General features: G+C 38.4%; 2 protein-coding genes across 2 annotated transcripts; one reads left to right on the top strand and one right to left on the bottom strand.

The window, feature by feature from the left end:
* The first annotated feature begins 3,508 nt into the window (after positions 1-3,508).
* Positions 3,509-13,066, top strand: LOC135717415 (uncharacterized). The gene is made up of 6 exons (XM_065239495.1): positions 3,509-3,773; positions 3,865-3,985; positions 4,056-4,262; positions 4,324-4,449; positions 4,505-4,615; positions 12,522-13,066. Exons 1-6 carry the CDS (start codon positions 3,758-3,760, stop codon positions 12,973-12,975), a joined length of 1,035 nt encoding a protein of 344 aa, XP_065095567.1. The 5' UTR covers positions 3,509-3,757; the 3' UTR covers positions 12,976-13,066.
* IFT46 (intraflagellar transport 46) lies at positions 12,986-14,371 on the bottom strand. The gene is made up of 3 exons (XM_065239496.1): positions 14,004-14,371; positions 13,522-13,944; positions 12,986-13,461 (listed from the first exon to the last, which is right to left on the bottom strand). The coding sequence occupies exons 1-3, from the start codon at positions 14,139-14,141 to the stop codon at positions 13,036-13,038; spliced, it is 987 nt and encodes a 328-aa protein (XP_065095568.1). The 5' UTR covers positions 14,142-14,371; the 3' UTR covers positions 12,986-13,035.
* Between the last annotated feature and the right edge of the window lie 4,070 nt (positions 14,372-18,441).

Genomic DNA, 18,441 nt, shown 5'->3' on the forward strand with positions numbered 1-18,441 from the left:
TATCTATCTATCTATCTATCTATCTATCTATCTATCTATCTATCTATCTATCTATCTATCTATCTATCTATCTATCTATCTATCTATCTATCTATCTATCTATCTATCTATCTATCTATCTATCTATCTATCTATCTATCTATCTATCTATCTATCTATCTATCTATCTATCTATCTATCTATCTATCTATCTATCTATCTATCTATCTATCTATCTATCTATCTATCTATCTATCTATCTATCTATCTATCTATCTATCTATCTATCTATCTATCTATCTATCTATCTATCTATCTATCTATCTATCTATCTATCTATCTATCTATCTATCTATCTATCTATCTATCTATCTATCTATCTATCTATCTATCTATCTATCTATCTATCTATCTATCTATCTATCTATCTATCTATCTATCTTTCTATTTATTTATTTATTTGTATATTATATTATTTTTTTTTTTTTTTATTTTTTTTTTTTTATTAATTAATTTATTTTTTTATTAACTTATTCATTTATTTATTTATTTATTTATTTATTTTTAGAGATGAACTAGCTTAATTTATAAAGTTAAAAAAAATATTTATTTATTTATTTATTTATTTATTTATTTATTTATTTATTTATTTATTTATTTATTTATTTATTTATTTATTTATTTATTTATTTATTTATTTATTTATTTATTTTATTTTTTTTATTTTTTTTTTTTATTTATTTATTTATTACTCCCATACACAAAAATAGGCTTCCAACGCTTAACAGCTGTTAACATAATTCACAAGAAGATATGCTCACAAACCCTTTCGATTTCTTTTTAAAATTATTTTGGAAGTTTCCTCAGAATTAAAAGTGATTAGCAGCATAGCAGCCTTCATATAATTGTCATGATTCTTTAACTAGAAAAACTTCTCAAGTCTTAATAAAAGTTTAGCAAACTTCTTAAACATAATGTAAATTTTATGCGTTAGAAACAATTATAAATCACACCTTCAGCAAGTCGCCCTTGGTTGTTTTGGTCACCCCCTTACTTCAACTCTGAGTTTGGCCCATTTTTTGAGTAGAAACTTACACACGGGGTGGAAGAAAAACTTATTTGAAAAAAAAACAATGAGTATCGCTGAAACAACCACCCAAAAAAAGTTTAGGGACACTCCTTTCAAATGAGACTAGTTTGGAAATGTTGTGTGGGTCTGGTACTTTCTGAGCCAAAAGATTGAGCATGTTTCTTCGAGACTCCCTGGTCTTAGTGTTAGTACATGGTGAAACTATGTTTGCGCTATCCAAACTGTCAAAACAATTTCTATCACTAAGTGTCTTTTTTTTCCTTGATTTGTTTTCCGTCGATCTTGTTTTCTGTACTGAGTACCAATGCTATCGGGCACCAGGAAGGCAGCTCTCACTCCTGGACCCTACCTATCGACCCATCAACTTATGGACCGGGGACCAACGGCTTTACTTCCCATGATCCCATGAGGCATGATCAGAGATTTTATGCCTCAGAAAATCCCGGCGGCGCTGACTGGGATTGAACCCAGGCCTTTTGGGGTGTGAGGCAGTCACGATTTCCACTACACAACCGGTGCCACTCATCACTAAAAGTCGCTTAGTAATCATTTACAATCTATTACAATCCTGATAGTAAGCAACAAATCTCGACTACTTTTTCGAAGGGACGTATCAGCTTTTGTAAACAATGCATTTAACGTCGATTTGGCGTAACTGGTAGCTCGCCCACGCATTCTAACAGTACCATAAGATAGGATAAATTTTCCCCTACCTGATAGTGGTGTTAGTATGCGTGAGAGAGCTACCAGTTACGCCAAATCGATGATCAAATGCATTTTTTATAAAAGCTGAAATAGAGAAAATTGCTGAATGTGACTGACAACTTATCTATTCTAAAGGGCCACCCACATTAGATCCGGATCTGACGCGTTGCGGCAAAGTGACAGCTAGATCTATTGTTTAACTGTCAAATTTACGTCAACGCAACGCAAACAGATCTAATGTGGGTGGCCCTTAAGGGACGCCTTAAATCTCTTTGACGCAGTACAAACAATTTTGTAACACGCAGTATTTTGATTATGAATTAAACTGACTAATTTCATGATTGTCCAAGCAAACCCAACTAGAAGGGCAACCCATCTAGAAGTTTATCATCTTAAAATAGAAAAAATCAAATGGACACAAATCAGGGACCCTTACCTACCTTACCTTACCAGTCAGGATAAGGCCTGGGTGTCCTTTGCTGTACACAAAAGTCGTCTCCATTCAACTCGATCCATGGATGCACGGCACCAGCCTCGTAGTCTGCGAAGGCTCCCCCTCAGAACACCCAGGTATATGATAAAAAAAAATATTAAATCCTTACAGTGTTAGAGACTGTCTACAATTAACCACTTCATTCGAGCAGTGGTCAGTGGTTAATTCACATTAACAGTTTTAGAGGGGTTGCACGATCCAAATTAACATTTAATCTTCAAAAAATGTATATACAGCTTAGATCCACCGGACATATTGCCATCCCTAATAAACAGAAATCATCATCGAACGATAAACCGTATAGTGAAATTATTCCACAAATAATCTGGATCACGACCGGTCACGTCGCCTTCCTCAGCTCAGTCGGTAAAGGCGCAGCTACAAAGCAAGACCATGCTGAAGGTTGTTGACTTCGATTCCCGGTCCAGTCTAGGAATTTTTCTGGTTGGAACATTTCCCGACTTCCCTGGGCATAGAGTACTTGCGTGTAATTGCCACACAATTATACTAATGCAAAAATGGTACAGGCATCGAAAGCTCTCAATTAATAACTGTGGAACTGCATCTAGAACACTAAGTTGAGAGCACGCGATAAGCTAATATGCGATAAGTAATAAGCTTGAAAAGCGAGGAAGAGAGAGAGAGAGAGAGAGAGACCCCGAACACGTTGTTAAGCACTTCTTATTGTATTTTTCTATTACGGATGTCAGGGGAAACAATCTCTTAACTTGCCAGTTAAGTTCATACGTCATATGTGGGCAGAGTAGCTCGTCTAACGTAAAATTTACTGTCTTTGTTCTGCGATATCGCGATTCACTTAATCTAAAGCCTTCTTTCTTTAATCAAACTCTTTGTTACAGATAATCCGCGCTGGACGTTGCCTGCAAACCATCCGCGAGTATGATTTCTCTCATAACCTCCATGGCACTTGCATGCAAGATACCCGGTATCGGAGTAACGCTCACGAGGAGAAAGCTATCATACATCATCCACCAGCACTCTGCGCGCCTTTCCCCAGTCAGCTTCGATGTGCGAGAGCGAGCGCAATTTAGTTGGTGACGTTTGAAATGTAAGTAGTTTTTATATTGCTACCATCCAGAAAAGATTGAACTCCCGTAGATGAGATAACATTTGTTTAACTGCTAGTGGCTTGTTGATAAGGAGCTGTTAGGAAAAAAAGCAGGTGGTTCAATCGTATGTAACAAATCAGCAATCTTGGGATTTCCAGTTCATTTTTGTTATTGATGATTTTCGGAATAGAAGCAACAAGCCGTTCAGCTCAAGGCAAACCGGTACCAGCCTATTAGCGTGCTCAGTCGATTGCAGACCGTATAGCGCAGATAATCTTGCGCGTCGTGTCATCCCGTTTGCTTCTCAAGTATGCCAGACGAATTCTTCGCGAACACATCGCAAAGAAACAGGTTCTTATTGGGTTGGTCACTGGATGTCGTCAGTCAGTTAAATCTACGTGTAGCTTGGTGAAATAAAAAATGGAGCCCGAAAAAAGTGCGTCCTAAGTTCATTGCGCATAACAAAAAACATATTCACTCAGCGAAAAAGTATGTAATCCACTTTCTCTTTTCGACTCCCGTTACAGATGACGAGTTAAACTATTTGGATGGACTGCTGGGCGATGGAGCGAAAACGCAAGTGGACATCGATGTTGATGAGTACGAGCTGCAATTACCACCGTGGTACGATGATGAGAAGTACAAACGGTACGTTGACATCAACGCATCAATTGGTTTTTTTTTAATATTTATGATTTATGTAAAATATCGTTTCCAGGGCGCAGAAGTACTTCAAACAGAACTTTTTCGCGATGTTCGTAGCCAAACTCTGTGGTTTGCTTGTCATTCTGGCCGTGCCAAGTATTGTGAATGTGCTAGTCTATACGAAGCAATCGTCCACTGCCGTGACTGCCTACAGGCGCTATGTTGGGACTATAATGCACACTCTAAACTGGTACTATGAGGAACTGCTACCGGGAACTCCGTAAGTTGTCGCACATTTATGAAAATAACGCGCATGTTAACTCTTGGTCAGTGTTCTCTAGGTCATGGAAATCGATTACCTATGTTCGAAGAGGTCATGTTGCGGTTAGCAAGAGAAGCAATGCCAAGCTTGCGGGCAGGATTGTGTCCCAAAAGGATATGGCCGTTACGCAGTTTGGGTTCATGGGGTAGGTTTTTGCCTTATAAAGAAAGTAGATGTGCATTGACGAGTTTGATTTCTAGGTACGCTGTCCTAGGTTATAATAAGCTTGGAATAGTTTACAACAAGGAAGATATGGAAGCATTGGTTCACTTCTGGAGAGTTATCGGTTACATGATCGGAATTCAGGATCGGTAAGTGGTATATAAATGTTAACTCGTCGTATAAATGTTAACTGTAGAACGGGTGGGATGGATTTGAATAATTTCACTTCATCTGTAAAAACATCCCCTAAAAATAAGCATAACAGTCAATTTTCCATTTCGAAGTATTGAAGGGACCATCGAGATAGGGAGAGATCGGCATTCAGAACAGTAATTTATTAGCCTACTAGTACGATTCTAGGAGCAATTTATGTTCAAAAAGTATATTTGTTTATCCGGCATCGACAGCAAAACTCGATCACTTACTTCAAACGTAGAAAAACTGGTGAACTAAAATTTTCCATCGACATTTGGAGAGTAATTTGATCCCGAATATACCCAACGACCAGTTCACTTTTACTTAGGCTGTGAACCATTTGCCGAGTTAAATTTAACTCGTGGTTAAAAGTGACATTTCGAAAGTTATTTCTTATGTTCGAAAATCCCCGTGCTGTCGATCGACCGGTTTTCGAGCCACGGTCGTCAAAATTTAACTTCTTGTCTGTCAGAAGTAACCACGCTCGGATAGCAGGGTTAATCGATAACTTTTCATCTGTCAAATTTTAACCAAAAGTTAAAATAATCCACCAAATGGTTCAGAGCCTTAGTATTGACTAGTTTGTCTCCTTTTCTTTTTCTAATGTTGTCAAAAATGCGGGAACAAAACCACCCAACAGGGGTAGTAAAGTGTAAGAACCCAACGTTGAGTATAATCATATTTACCTACTTTTGGGTACAACCAACTTACTTTTGGGTAGAAAGCGAGTGGAAAATTCCATACGAATTGCACACAAGTAAATGAAAACTACTTTGGCCCGCTTTACCTACTTTTGGGTTCCAGCACTATAGTGCCGAGATGAGTGAAAAGAACTTACTTTTGGGTACTTTTTTTTACCGTGTAGAGAAAGATCGAGATAGAGATAATATCGAGATACTGGTATCGAGAGAACTGGATGTATGCACATCTGAAGAGACTGCTAAAAAAATCGAGATAGAGAGAAATATCGAGAAACGGAGAGTTGACTGTATTAACAATATGATCCATTCATGCCTTTTCCATACATTGCAATGGTGACCGAAAAAGTTTGTTTCATGCACCAACTCACGTTGAAAAAGATCAACATCAATCATCCAATTAAAAATCTAAGGGCGCGAATATAACACTAGTAAAAATATTTTCATTAATTACATTTTATATATAATGATATTACATGCAAATTTGTGTGACGTGTCATTGTTGTCATCAAATAAAATAAAATAGGGGTCGTCCATTAATTATGTCACACATTTAGGGAGGAGGGGGGGTTTTGAAAACTGTGACGAGCCATACAAAAAAAAAATAAGGTCCATACAAAAAATGTGACAAAGGGGGGAGGGGGTTTGAAAATGGGCCAAATTTTCGTGACATAATTAATGGACCATCCCATACTGAAATACATGCATTTAAAATATTATACAAATTTTCATTTGGGTTACCTCTCCTTCGTGAAGATAAACAAGTACATTGGTATCCTTTCAGGCCACAGAGGCACTTTCATCGCTGAAAATTCGGTTTGCCAACTAAGCGAAAGAGTGGATCATATTGTTAATATAATATATTTGATTACTTACGATCTACATATCAAACATCGTTACGGGAACATATCAAAATTATTATATGAAAAACCTAACGTGTTACGGCATAAGTATATTCTGCACATTAACACAAAGGGCCACAGGAAAGTCAAATATGGTCAAATTTGAATGTTCTGAGTAAAACAAATCCAAGTTTGTTGCACAGTGTAATACCAACAAACAATACGAAACTAAAGATTTTAAATTGGCTTATTACTTGACTAGATTTGATTAGATTTCTTTATTAAAAATGCTTTATTTGACTAGCTCATAGGTCCCAAATACATCTAAACTAACGATCATAAGTTTAAGGACACCCCCAAAAAACCCATGCAAATATGTTTTGTTCAATGATCTCTCATTTTACGTTCAATTTTCGATCTCCAAAGGTTATTTGAATGGTATGAATGGTATAGCATAAATGTTCTACTACTACTTTTATTTCAAAATTTGGCCAACCCAATTCTGAGAAAATCAGTCACGATTCTTCAGAGTAAATTTTGAAAAATATTGCAATTTTGGGTAAACTTTTAGCACACAAAATTTGAAAATTATATTGAACAATTTGCCTACGTTCCATTCAACACCTTTCAAATGATCTAAAGAGAACGAAAATTGGACGTAACATGACAGAGATATGAACATAACAAATTCGTCATGTTTTTTTGGGGGTGAACTTATGATCGGGAGTGTATAAGTGAACCCCATTCTCGTACTGAAATCTGTGTTTGTTTTGATTCCCCTTATAGACACAAACGACAAACCGACATAAATGACCATAGAAATAACCATGCAATTTCTACTCAAAGGACACTACTGACATCTGTCTTCGTGTTCGGGGAAAACGTTTGTCTAGCCACGAACACGCGTGAAAAATGTATGATTTGCTTCGTGTCTGATCTATTCTGGACAAAATAATTTTTATCTAGGCAAAAAATTCTCGGTTTTGACAGGAGATCAAAGTGTGCTCTGCTTCTGTAAGGACGTGAAACATTTCCAAGTGTTAAATTTTAGGCTTAATTTTTTCTGTCATTGATTTTTTCATCGCGTTTTTGCCCGAAACAATGTGCCACTCGATAACATTGTTCTAGATAAGAATTTTAGATGCGAAGTGATTTTAGTGATCGGGTAGAATGCATTTCAAAGTGATTTTTATCAGCATCTTTTTCGTCAGAACTGTTATTAGGCGATTGGCAAGTTGGCCCGATGATTCTGTTTGGATCGGAGGCTGATTGTGCAAGAGTTTCTTTGAAGATCCGATGGAATGGTTTGAAGTGTTGAGATAGAACTAGGAGATGCAACAGCCTTCCAAGTTTTTGCTTCACGGGCAAACCATCGTTCATTTGGTGAGATCGTTCCTGTTTATATATTCACCTGTTTCGGTTTCTACAACTTTGTCTTAGAAATCATTTCGAAGAGCCGCTTTCGTGCTGTATTTTGATGATAAATCAAATGTCTAGTGCGCTATTGTCAAAGGTCGGGAGCGAGTGGGTATGGGCAAGTTCTAACATAGATTTGACAATTGGTTCATTCGGCAAGAGAGTCGTCCTAGTGCTTTTTTTTTCTGGTTTTAGACGTTTGATGTTTTGTACCTTAAAGTTCCATTTTTGTGATCATGATTTGCCTGAAGAATTTTTGAACTAGAAACTTGCTGAGATCTTCCCTTTACTTTCATTTATATGTTCTTAAATTTATAATATATTTTTGTTCTATTGCGCTCTCTACTGAAATCTAGCTCTCACCTGTTCGTGTTCAGCGTTGGGAAATTTCGCGAGGTTTTATGAAGCACAGAAAAGGAAAAGTTCGCGAGTCATAGCGAACTTTTCATGTAGATTGATTAGAGACCCGTTATTTTCAGTTTTTACACAAGGGAAGATAAGGTTCCTTCCTTCCTCCTTTTCCTTTCTCCTACGGCCGTTTATTATATAGCTAAGACAATAGCCAACCACTCGAGGAAAATGGAGCATCATTTAACTTTTTTAGATTAAATAGATGCTCCCAACGACCAATGATTTATAACAACGGAACGTACTGTACGAGATGTCCACGTTTCATCCATTTATTAGCATCGTATTTAAATCTTTGATTTAAACAGGCCTGATGTTTCTGAATCATCTTGCCCAGTAGGCCTGGCCGTTTTAATATATTTTGCGCATCTCTGATGTACAAAATATCCCAGACAACCAGAAGTCGCATAACAATGTACAGACAGTATCGTAAATTGCTACAGTTTAAGTAAAAATCGCATATAAGAATGGCAAACCTCGCATCATGTTTAAGTTAAATCGTATAGAATGCAAATTTCCGACTTATATGCGATGACTCATTTTTCCGTCGTACTGTATCACAAATTAAAGACTTTTCAAAACTTGCGAGTGTTATGTCTGTTCTTTAAACATTGATTCAGTACCAATATATTTGAAATCGATCAATAAATTGCTGAGCAATGATTTTTCAAACATTGCCAATTTGCCATTACACATTTTGCCGGAGGCATTGTGTTTGGAGTGTTAATGAAGAGTCGTTTTGAGGGGTGCTTCAAATAGGTCTTGTAGTTACTGAGCCAAACGATTAAGCACGTTTCTTCGGGACTCCCTGGTCTTAGTGTTTGTCGATGGTAATTATACTACCATTATTTCTATCAAGCTAAGTTTCAAAAAACCCCAAGAAATTCCGAAGTGTTCTTATCTGTAAGAATGTTTCACTCTTGATCAACATACGCAATAACAGATACAAGGGGGTAGTAATATCACCAGAAATCTCTGGTATAAGTACTTTATATTGAACTACACTTGATTTTCATTTGAAGATGGACGTAACATTTGTACTCCATTATCGATCAATGTGGGTTCAATATTCATCTTATTATAGAAGTGTATACATTGTTGGGTTGTCGATAGATATTTGTTTTATTTTGTTTGAAGAGAATGTAGTTGACAAGTAACAGAACACGGTCGTAAGGGGCTCGGTGGCCTAATGGTGATCATTTTTGCTTACTGCACTCAATATCGTCGGTCTTAAGCACCTTTACAGTACTGAGTTGATATGGCTCGTGGAATTGCAATGGACTTATCAGTATCCAATAAAACGAGTATTTCGCCCACAATTTCCTTCCTGAATTCGGGCGTAGCCGGCAATGAAGGCTAGTCCAAGTGCCATCTATTGGTTTTCTGAACAATTACAGTTGATTGTATTAGTAAAAGAGTAGTATCCACGGGCGGGCAATCATGACCATACTTAACTGCCTGAATAATCAATTACTTTTGTCCTTGTCATCACAGTTTTCGTATGTTATTGATTGTTTGAGCATTTCTTTAACACACTAATTGGAGTCAAATAAAACCCATCATCAGATACTAGACCTAAAAATACTTAAGACCATGGACGTCACCTTAACATATCCTAGTATTATCTGTGGGACAACACCCATTGCGTGAATAAAATTTGACACTTCATATGTGATTGTGCGCCGACTCTAAACTGATCGTGTAGTCAATCCGATCGGTCGTATTTTTATGTTAGTTCCAGGCCCCGAGCCCATTGAATGAATAACCGGGAGTGGTGTTGAAAGTGCCTGCCATTCTCGTGCAATTTTCAATTGCGACATTTTGAAAAATGATAAAGACTCAACTTAAGCAGATGCGTACAAATAACTCCGATCGATTGGCGATAACATTATTGGAATTGGTCAAGGGGCAGCTGAGTTATTAACGTTCAAAATCTTGCATAATTTTGTTACATGTTCCATTTTCGGTTTTCACAAACTTCTGCAACCAGGTTCGGATTGACCATCCATCGGTAGTGTAATATAACGTTGTACGATGTACATCGATTTTGCGAACAAAATTACATCCATTGATGTAATATTGTGTCTGCTTTTTCCTATTACATCATTATTTCATACATCAGCTTGAATTACATTGATCTTTATTACATTATTATTTTTGCTGTGTACGTCAAAATATTAATATTTCAAGGTTTTTATATATTTTGGCGTTTAAGTCACTTGAATGATTACGTATAAGATATGAATGCTATGCATATATACATCTTTATCATCATGAACAACTTTCTCTAAAACACTATTGTTTAGCCCTATTTTACGTAATATGGCATTTGGGACACATTTATGATTACGTATACAACATACGTCGTTAATTCAAATAGCAGTTTGCATAATCATTAACGACTTTCTCTTTTGCACTTATGGGTAAAAATGATAAAAACCTCCAGTTTTGATTTTTGTCCGGTATTCCCATACATTCTACCGCACAGTGCATCCGGCGAATTGTTTAAAACACAATACAGATCGGTCTAAATCGCTTGAAAGATGTGTTATAGGGGAAATGTCTCTAATGTTGGCCTATGGATCTAAGATTAGGCCCATCGCTAAAAATCTGCTATTTATCAATTTTAACTAGATGAACGCGTTCTTGGGACGTTACTAATGGATATTTTTGTTTGCTATTGAAAATTTAGTCGATTGCTGAATTTATGCATGGGCCCAAATTAGGGACACTTAGGCCAACATTACCTGCATTTCCCCTATTTGTGCAAGATGACGAAATCATTATTAGGTCTGTCAAGGAGGTGTGGTTGTCTTAGTGATGTTATCATTACTATAATGTCATTCATTATGCGTGACAGTCGTCATAATCTTCGGAATGGTTTACTCGGTAAAATAAAAAGTATGCTACATCTGTCTTCTTCATAAAGTAAACCTAACCTAACCTAACGCCGGGAACAATCGTCACTAGTAACGGTTTATTGTAATGTAAGGGGCTGGATGGCCTAGTTGCGACCTCCAGAAAATGGTGGGTTTTATCACAAACCCCTTTACATTATTGAGTTGATATGGTCGCATTATTTGCCTACCAGCCATCAAGAGATCGGATCTTATTTACTTGAATTTAGAAAAACAATATTTATATGATATCAAAACTACGATGGCATCACTTTTCAAGGTGAATTCTGATCCAACGAACCAAAGCTACCAACTAAATATTCTCTCCTGTGACCTTTGTGAAGGCGCAGAGGTAAACACGGTCCCAAAAACAACAAAGGTCACTCTAGTATTCCTTCCATACTCCCATGTGATTGCAAATACGAGGTTGGTGCCTTTATTGATCTTCAAAATATGGATATAGGGGAAATGCAGGCAGGCATGGAAAATCATTTACATTCATTTCATGCATTCATTTACATTCAATTGCTTCTAACTTTTGCCATCAACAGCATTCCGCAAAATGATGTATAGAGCTTTAGTAGGTTTTGTTATTAGCTGCAACTTTTGCCCATAACTCAAATCTGTATCTCTTATGCATCACGAATTAGAGCGGGCAGAACTTGTTACTGTTTTTCAGTGAATGTAAAATACATTCACCGAAAAACAGTAGTGGATTCTGTTAGCTCTGGTTCGTCATGCATAAGAGATACGGATTTGAGTTGTTAACAAAAGTTGTAGCTAATAATAAAACCTACAATAGCTCCATACCTTATTTAGCGGAATGCTGTTGATAAAAAAAAAATTAGGGGCAAATCGATGTAAATGAATGCACGAAATGAATGCAAATGATTTTCCATGCCTGAATGCAGGTAATGTCGGCCTAAATGTCCCTAATTTGGGCCCATACATAAATTCAGTAATCGACTAAATTTTTAATAGCAACCAAAAATATCCATTAGTAACGTCCTAATGACGCGTTCATCTAGATAAAATTGATAAAAAGCAGATTTTTAGCGATGGGCCCAATCTTAGATCCATAGGCCAACATTAGAGACATTTCCCCTACTTAAACTTGTATATTGAGAATGAACGGTCACTCCCAGCCCCATTCAGTTGATTTATTGTGCAATTTCACTGATCCTGATCAATCAGGGAGTAGCAACCATTGATATGTGCAGTCAGTCTAATGTCGTTTTCGTTTTTACTACACTACACCGATGTAGTGTAAGCAGCAATAAGCGCGAGACATTGACAGCTCATCATCATTTGCTTGTAAACAAAGGTGCAACCGATAGCCACACCCTGAAAATTTTCGGTGTTCGGCTGTGTAGCACCGGTGTAGCTACACCTCAAAAACGAAAACGACATAAGCTAAACTAACTACACTGGATTTTCTTTAGAAGATGTATCAACACGATTAGGAATAAGTTTCATTAAGAACTGACAATTTTCTATTCTCGTTGCTATGCAACGCCTACTAAACTTACTTCAATTTCAATCTGCTGACAATTTGCTAATTCGGAGAAAAAATTACATTTTAACATTTTCCACTTTCAGTTACAACCTGTGCACAAACAACCTAGCCTCCACCGAGGAACGGATGAAACAAGTGCAGGAGCACATTTTGAAACCCGCATTGATCGCCCGGTCGGAAAATTTCGAGAAAATGAGCAAAGCCCTGATAGAGGGCCTGTGGTGTTTTAACCCATTCCTGGACTACGATGCCTTCCTGTTCCTGACGGCTCGGCTCACGGGCATTCCCGGCTATCACTATTGGACTGAAGAACACCCGTCACCAGGCTGCGAAACCAAATACGATAACTTCGGCAGATACAGCCGGTTCATCTTGTACTATCTTTTGATAGTACATGAAGTGTGGATAAAATCCACTCTCTTTAGGTGGTACTTAAACAGTCAAATGATTCTATCGAGATTCCTTATCACGTACTTCCCGTTTTTGGCTATTTTCAAGTTCGGTATAGGAGATTCCTACGTTCGGATACTTAAATAATGCAACGGCATTTACCTTCAGTTGATTTCTTAGATTTATTAAGTTCCTTTTAGACAATGATTACGCGTTACCTTGCTGCTTAACTGCTAAATACAGATTGAATAAATTATACAATGCCTGTATGTACCCCGCTTGTCCATTGATCTGCTGTACTGGAATGTCAAAAATGTTACAAATAACTTCAATATACCTACTCAGCGAACAATTCAAGTCGGCTGAGGGAAATCCAACCGTGTCGAGAATTTTTTCAATCTCCTCAGGCCACTCCGACATCAGATTGTCAATGTTCACCATCGGGCGGAGGGAGTTTATGTTCTGAGCCGATTGATTCGCCTTGAGTGACTGGATTTCCGTTATCCACCGGTCGACGTCCTTGGATGACTTTGCAATCGCTGACGGCGTCTCCAGGGGCTTGGTGAAAATAGATCGCATTTTCATCTGCAGCAGCACCCGGTCACTTTGATCGCCGCATGGCTCATCTAGAGTCTGGAAATTTACGAGTGTTTCAGAGTGTACCGAATCACAGTAGGCCTAGTGTCAACTCACCTCCAGTCCAAGCTTCTTGATGTGCTCTGTGAGGACCTTTTTCTTCTCCTCATTTATGAAAGTCGGCGAACAAACTTTCAAGAAAGCATCGATATCTCCAACCGATGGAATGAAATCGGGTACGAAAATTTTCAACTTGTAATCTATGCTAATGCGCTGCGGCGAGAATCGTGTTATGTATTGAAACAAATCCTTCACCTCGCTAGGTGCCTCAATGTTCTCGTAAAACTTTGGATTGAATTCCTTTTCTTCGACCAGGCTCTTGGGGATTTCCTTCTCATCTTCCGAAACGCTGGCACTGCTGTCCGTCAAGGAATCATGCTTCTGCAAGCTCTCTCGTTTCTTGAAGATATCGCTGGGCTTACTAGCAGTGACCTTTGTTATTTCCTCATCCACATCATCGATCGGGTCAACTTTGACGTTCTACGTTGGGCAGAATCAATTAATATCAAACACCTAGCTTGCATACCTTATTCCAATACCTGAGCCGCTTTCGGATTATCTTCAAGCGGTTCCTCGTTTACAAACTGCAACGAACTGGAAACGTCCAAATCGGGCGGTGGACTATCGTCAATTTCGCGACTATTTTTAATTTCATACATTTCGTCGTACATATCCATGTTGTCGATGCGATGAGATGATTGAAATCAAAATATCAGGTTCTGTTTGAACGCGACTAGCGTCGCCATAGAAACCGTATGCGGAAAACAAGCGGCGTACAACATCGATGTGTGTTTGAGCCTGCGCCCCTGCGTCCGGTTTGTCGCGTGTCGCGTGCCAGTAAGTAGATCGATTTCCATTTTTTGTTGGACCAATTCGACGAAGATCTTCACCACGACTTTCAACTTCATTTCTTATTTTCTGTGTTGTAATTACTTTAAGTTGAAGTTTACTTTAGAATGTTTGAAATTGTCATCGTATTATCCAAACATTTTTATTCAGAGGGAACATTTATAATAGAACGGAGCCAAATTATATTTCTCGAAGTGTACCAACAGCGAATCATAGCGTACCTTCAAGTACTTTTAACGTACCTCTCAAATGCCTTGTTTTAGGGTGTTCTGCTGAATATGCGGTTGAATTTTCGAAAATCTTTACAAAACGTTCAAATACCTTCACCAAAATAGTTTGCACATAAATTTGGTCAAAATATCATAAAATATGTATACTATTAAGAGTACACTTGGATATGATCATAGTGTAATTCGTATATATGACTGCAGTTCACGTGTAACGCAGGTCTATCCACTTAAAAATGTGTGATTTGTGTAAGAATATAGATATATGAAAAAAACATGAACAAATATGGGTAAAAAGTGACAAACCAAACCAGTGCTGGGATTTGCCATTGTCATTGACAGACTTTCGCGCGATATTGACTAAATTGTTTTTCACATAGTCACTGATAGACTTGATCCCAAGGGGTAACTCATTCAGCACAGTGTGCCGAAAGTAGATTCAGCACAGATTGGGCACATCCTTCGGCATTCTCGTAGGCATTGGGTTGGTCATTAAATATAATGGGAGCACTGCTGAACAGCTGTCATTGAAGTTGTTCACAACATTACGTGCTGTTTGACTGTGTATTTCAGAAACATACTCTGATTGAATATACGTGAGGAACTCAGACCAGCAATTCACTTCTCGGTTCACATTTAAATTCGAAATGTAGGCTTTCGAGGCCTGTCAATTGCTATCGATGCCGGTCACAAGTCTTTCAGCTACTACGCAAATGGTGTGTATTACGAACCGGAATACAAGAACAATTTGGATGGATTGGATCATGCAGTGGTGGCGGTTTTAATTCGGAAAACTAAAAGGAAAAGATTACTGGCTAATCAACTACTGGGACAACGATGGATATGCTTTGATGGCGGTGAAGGGTAACAACTGTGGCCTTACCACCGATGCGACGTATGTAAATTTGAAGTGAGATTTCGGTTTAAATTTGAATAAAGCAAAAGAGTAGTTTTATTTTCGGATATGTGCCATCTTATACGAGATTGAAATAAATGGTTTTCGATTTTTGTAACAAAAATAAAAGTTAATTAAGTTTGATTGGAAGCAATAAAAATTCGGTGTGATTGTGCCGTGAAAAGTAGTCTGTCAATTGTTCATCTACCAAACCAAACTCATGTGAACAAAACCGAACTAATTTTCACGGCACAACCACACGGAATTTTTATTGCTTCAACTCAACCTAATTAACTTAAAATTTTTAAACAATTCCGACCTCGAAACCCTCCGAGAGCTTCTTGACCGGGATCCTAACCTTCAGCAGTTTCTCTTCCAGATTGAGCAGTAAGGTGTAGTGCTTCTGTCGGATTTACCAACAACGTTCGGACGACAATGGAGTAGTAGGACTTGTAACGCGCACCCAGAATACAGATGATCGATCCAAATTGCAGATAGTTCTTGTCGCTGAATGCACTGAACTTCAATCTGTAATTGCCAGCCGACTGGATAATCGCCGGGTAGCGCATGTCCAACTAGTTGGTATCCACACCGGAGACGTACCTTTCTTATCAGCATCCATAATCTGCATGATGTGATGCTTGAGGTACTTGTTGAATACGTCTACCGTCTGATGGCGATAACCTCGGAGTCAGCCTTGGAGCACATGATGTACACGATTGGGATGCTGATGTGTACCGTGTCGAAGCTCTTGTCCTTGATGAAGGCTCGCCACGATTCACAGAATTCACCCGGGAAGTTTTCCTTGGAGAAGAAGCTCAACGTTTTGATATCCTTGGATCCCTTGAATCAAGGGCCTTGATCGCCTCCAGCAGCTTTTCAAAATTGGCCTTGTCTTTGTCGTTCTTTTCCCGAACCAACAACTTCACCGACGGAATGCCCTCCTCACCGTCCTTCTCGATCCGCGTCAGGAAATTGACCTTTGCTGGTCAGGAAAAAGATTGACTTTTCGCAAAGCTCCGTAATCGTATCGGTCAGCTCGTATCCCAGCAGCCAGGTCTGCAGCGAGGTAGATTTGCTGTAGATGGTTTCCTCGTCTGCGCCGACTGCCGTCAGAATGCAATCCACCTTCTGTAACGAATCATTATGGGAAAAATCTGCATCCTTCCAGTTGGCGTAGAAGCGTTTTATTCGTCGGTAGAAGGAAACCTTATCCTATTCGACATTTCCGGGGCCGTTGCAATTGCAAACCTAAACATTCAAGCTGTCAGAAGTGCCGGGTTTCCAAATATACCATACTATTCGTATAATTTTAAAAAAAATTCGCTGCTTACTCTATGCCCTGCACTGCCGGCACAATCAGCACACCAGCGGCACACTGAGAAAAATATTGACCCAAGATTGGTGTGCGGAGTACCTGCCCCTTGCTTGATCCTCAAAAAAGCCTTTGTCAAAATCTCAATAATTGTTTCGTCAATGACAAAGATTCACCCAGTAACAAAAAGTGTATGTAGCGCATTATGTGTAAGATTATTGTTCTCCTAGCAGTTCAGGACATAGATGCTTGTTCACCTTAACGGCTCCATGTAAGTATTTTGTTCCAGTCATTTAATTTCGTTACAAATTTAACAATTGGCATGGCTTGCCTTGATGATGACTGTTAGCTCAAATGAGTGACCAAAGCAGAATTTTGAATATCGCCGTGTATTGTCGAGATTTTGCAGCACTGAGCCAAACCTTCATAACTTTATAGTTCTTGGCCTAAGCTTCATACTGATTGGTAGTTTGTGTCTCCACTTGCCCCATTACCCCCTATAAGCGTATAAAGTTAATAAAAAAATATATAGAAATGTGCTATAACTCCTCAAGGGATAATTGTAGTGACCAACAGTCTACGACAAAAACGGGTGTTTTTGCGGTTAAAACAATTGTTTAGAACATTATAAGCTAAACAAATTAATCACTAAAAATTAATGATCGATAAACTAAATTTAAGGGAGCTACCATAAAATGTGGTCCATAGCTCTGAAAATATTGAACTGAGGATTTTGACTACGTCAGCAAAGTTGATTGATTGATTGATTTATCTTTATTAGGGAGGCTTTCAGCCTGGGGCTGGTTCGCCTCCAACACGTCAGCAAAGTTGCTTTCTTTGACCTTTTTTTCAACTTTGGTTAAGACATAATTCAAGAGCCACATGTGAAAAGGGCATACAAGCTTTTTGTAAACAAACCTTTGTAGGCCCTTTTCTCGCCAACCGAGGGTCGCCCACGCAAACCAGCAATATCATCGGGAAGGGGAAAGTGTCCCCTACCCGGTGATGTTAAAGGTTTGCGTTGGTGTCATATGGGTGGCGAGAAAAGGGCATAAGAAGGTTTGTTTACAAAAAGCTTGTATGCCCTTTTCACATGTTGTTCTGGAATTTATCTGTATATTCAAAGAAAAAAGTTGGTTTTTATATCTTATTACAACATACAAGCATAAAATTAATGAATTAAGTGCCCCGGGGCCATGTGTTTCACATTGAAGATTACAGAGAAAACTTGTTTGCCTTGATAGAACATTTATTTGATTGTTTGAATCCAAAATATAGCATCGGCTGACCCTTATTACTCGGTGGCCCATAATACTAGGGTGCTGTACGACTCTGATTTGCACTGCCAGTTTGAAATGCCCACAACACAAATCTCAGAAACTACTATGACTTCGTGATTTGAGCCTAATCCTTTGTTTTGTAGGGTTCTACTAGTGATGGTCTAAAGAATAAGGAGGATCAGAGATAAGCGCCTATTTTGATAATCTTAATTCCTTTGCTAGTGTTGATAGAAACCACCTTAGCAAAGGTCATCAAGGCTGTTTGTTCTGGATCCGCTTCTCTCTCATCCTAGACCCTCACTAGTTTCTACCCCCTGAAAGACAAAGAAAGATCACAGTAGACTCTGGATAAGGGCGGAAATATAGTGGCAGTGCGAGCAGACGGAGGAGAATTGAATCATGTTGAGAACA

The sequence above is a fragment of the Ochlerotatus camptorhynchus genome, unplaced genomic scaffold (genome assembly GCF_037179485.1).
Source record: "Ochlerotatus camptorhynchus isolate MF236.1 unplaced genomic scaffold, CSIRO-AGI_Acam_v1.1 ptg000055l, whole genome shotgun sequence".
Lineage (NCBI taxonomy): Eukaryota > Metazoa > Arthropoda > Insecta > Diptera > Culicidae > Ochlerotatus > Ochlerotatus camptorhynchus.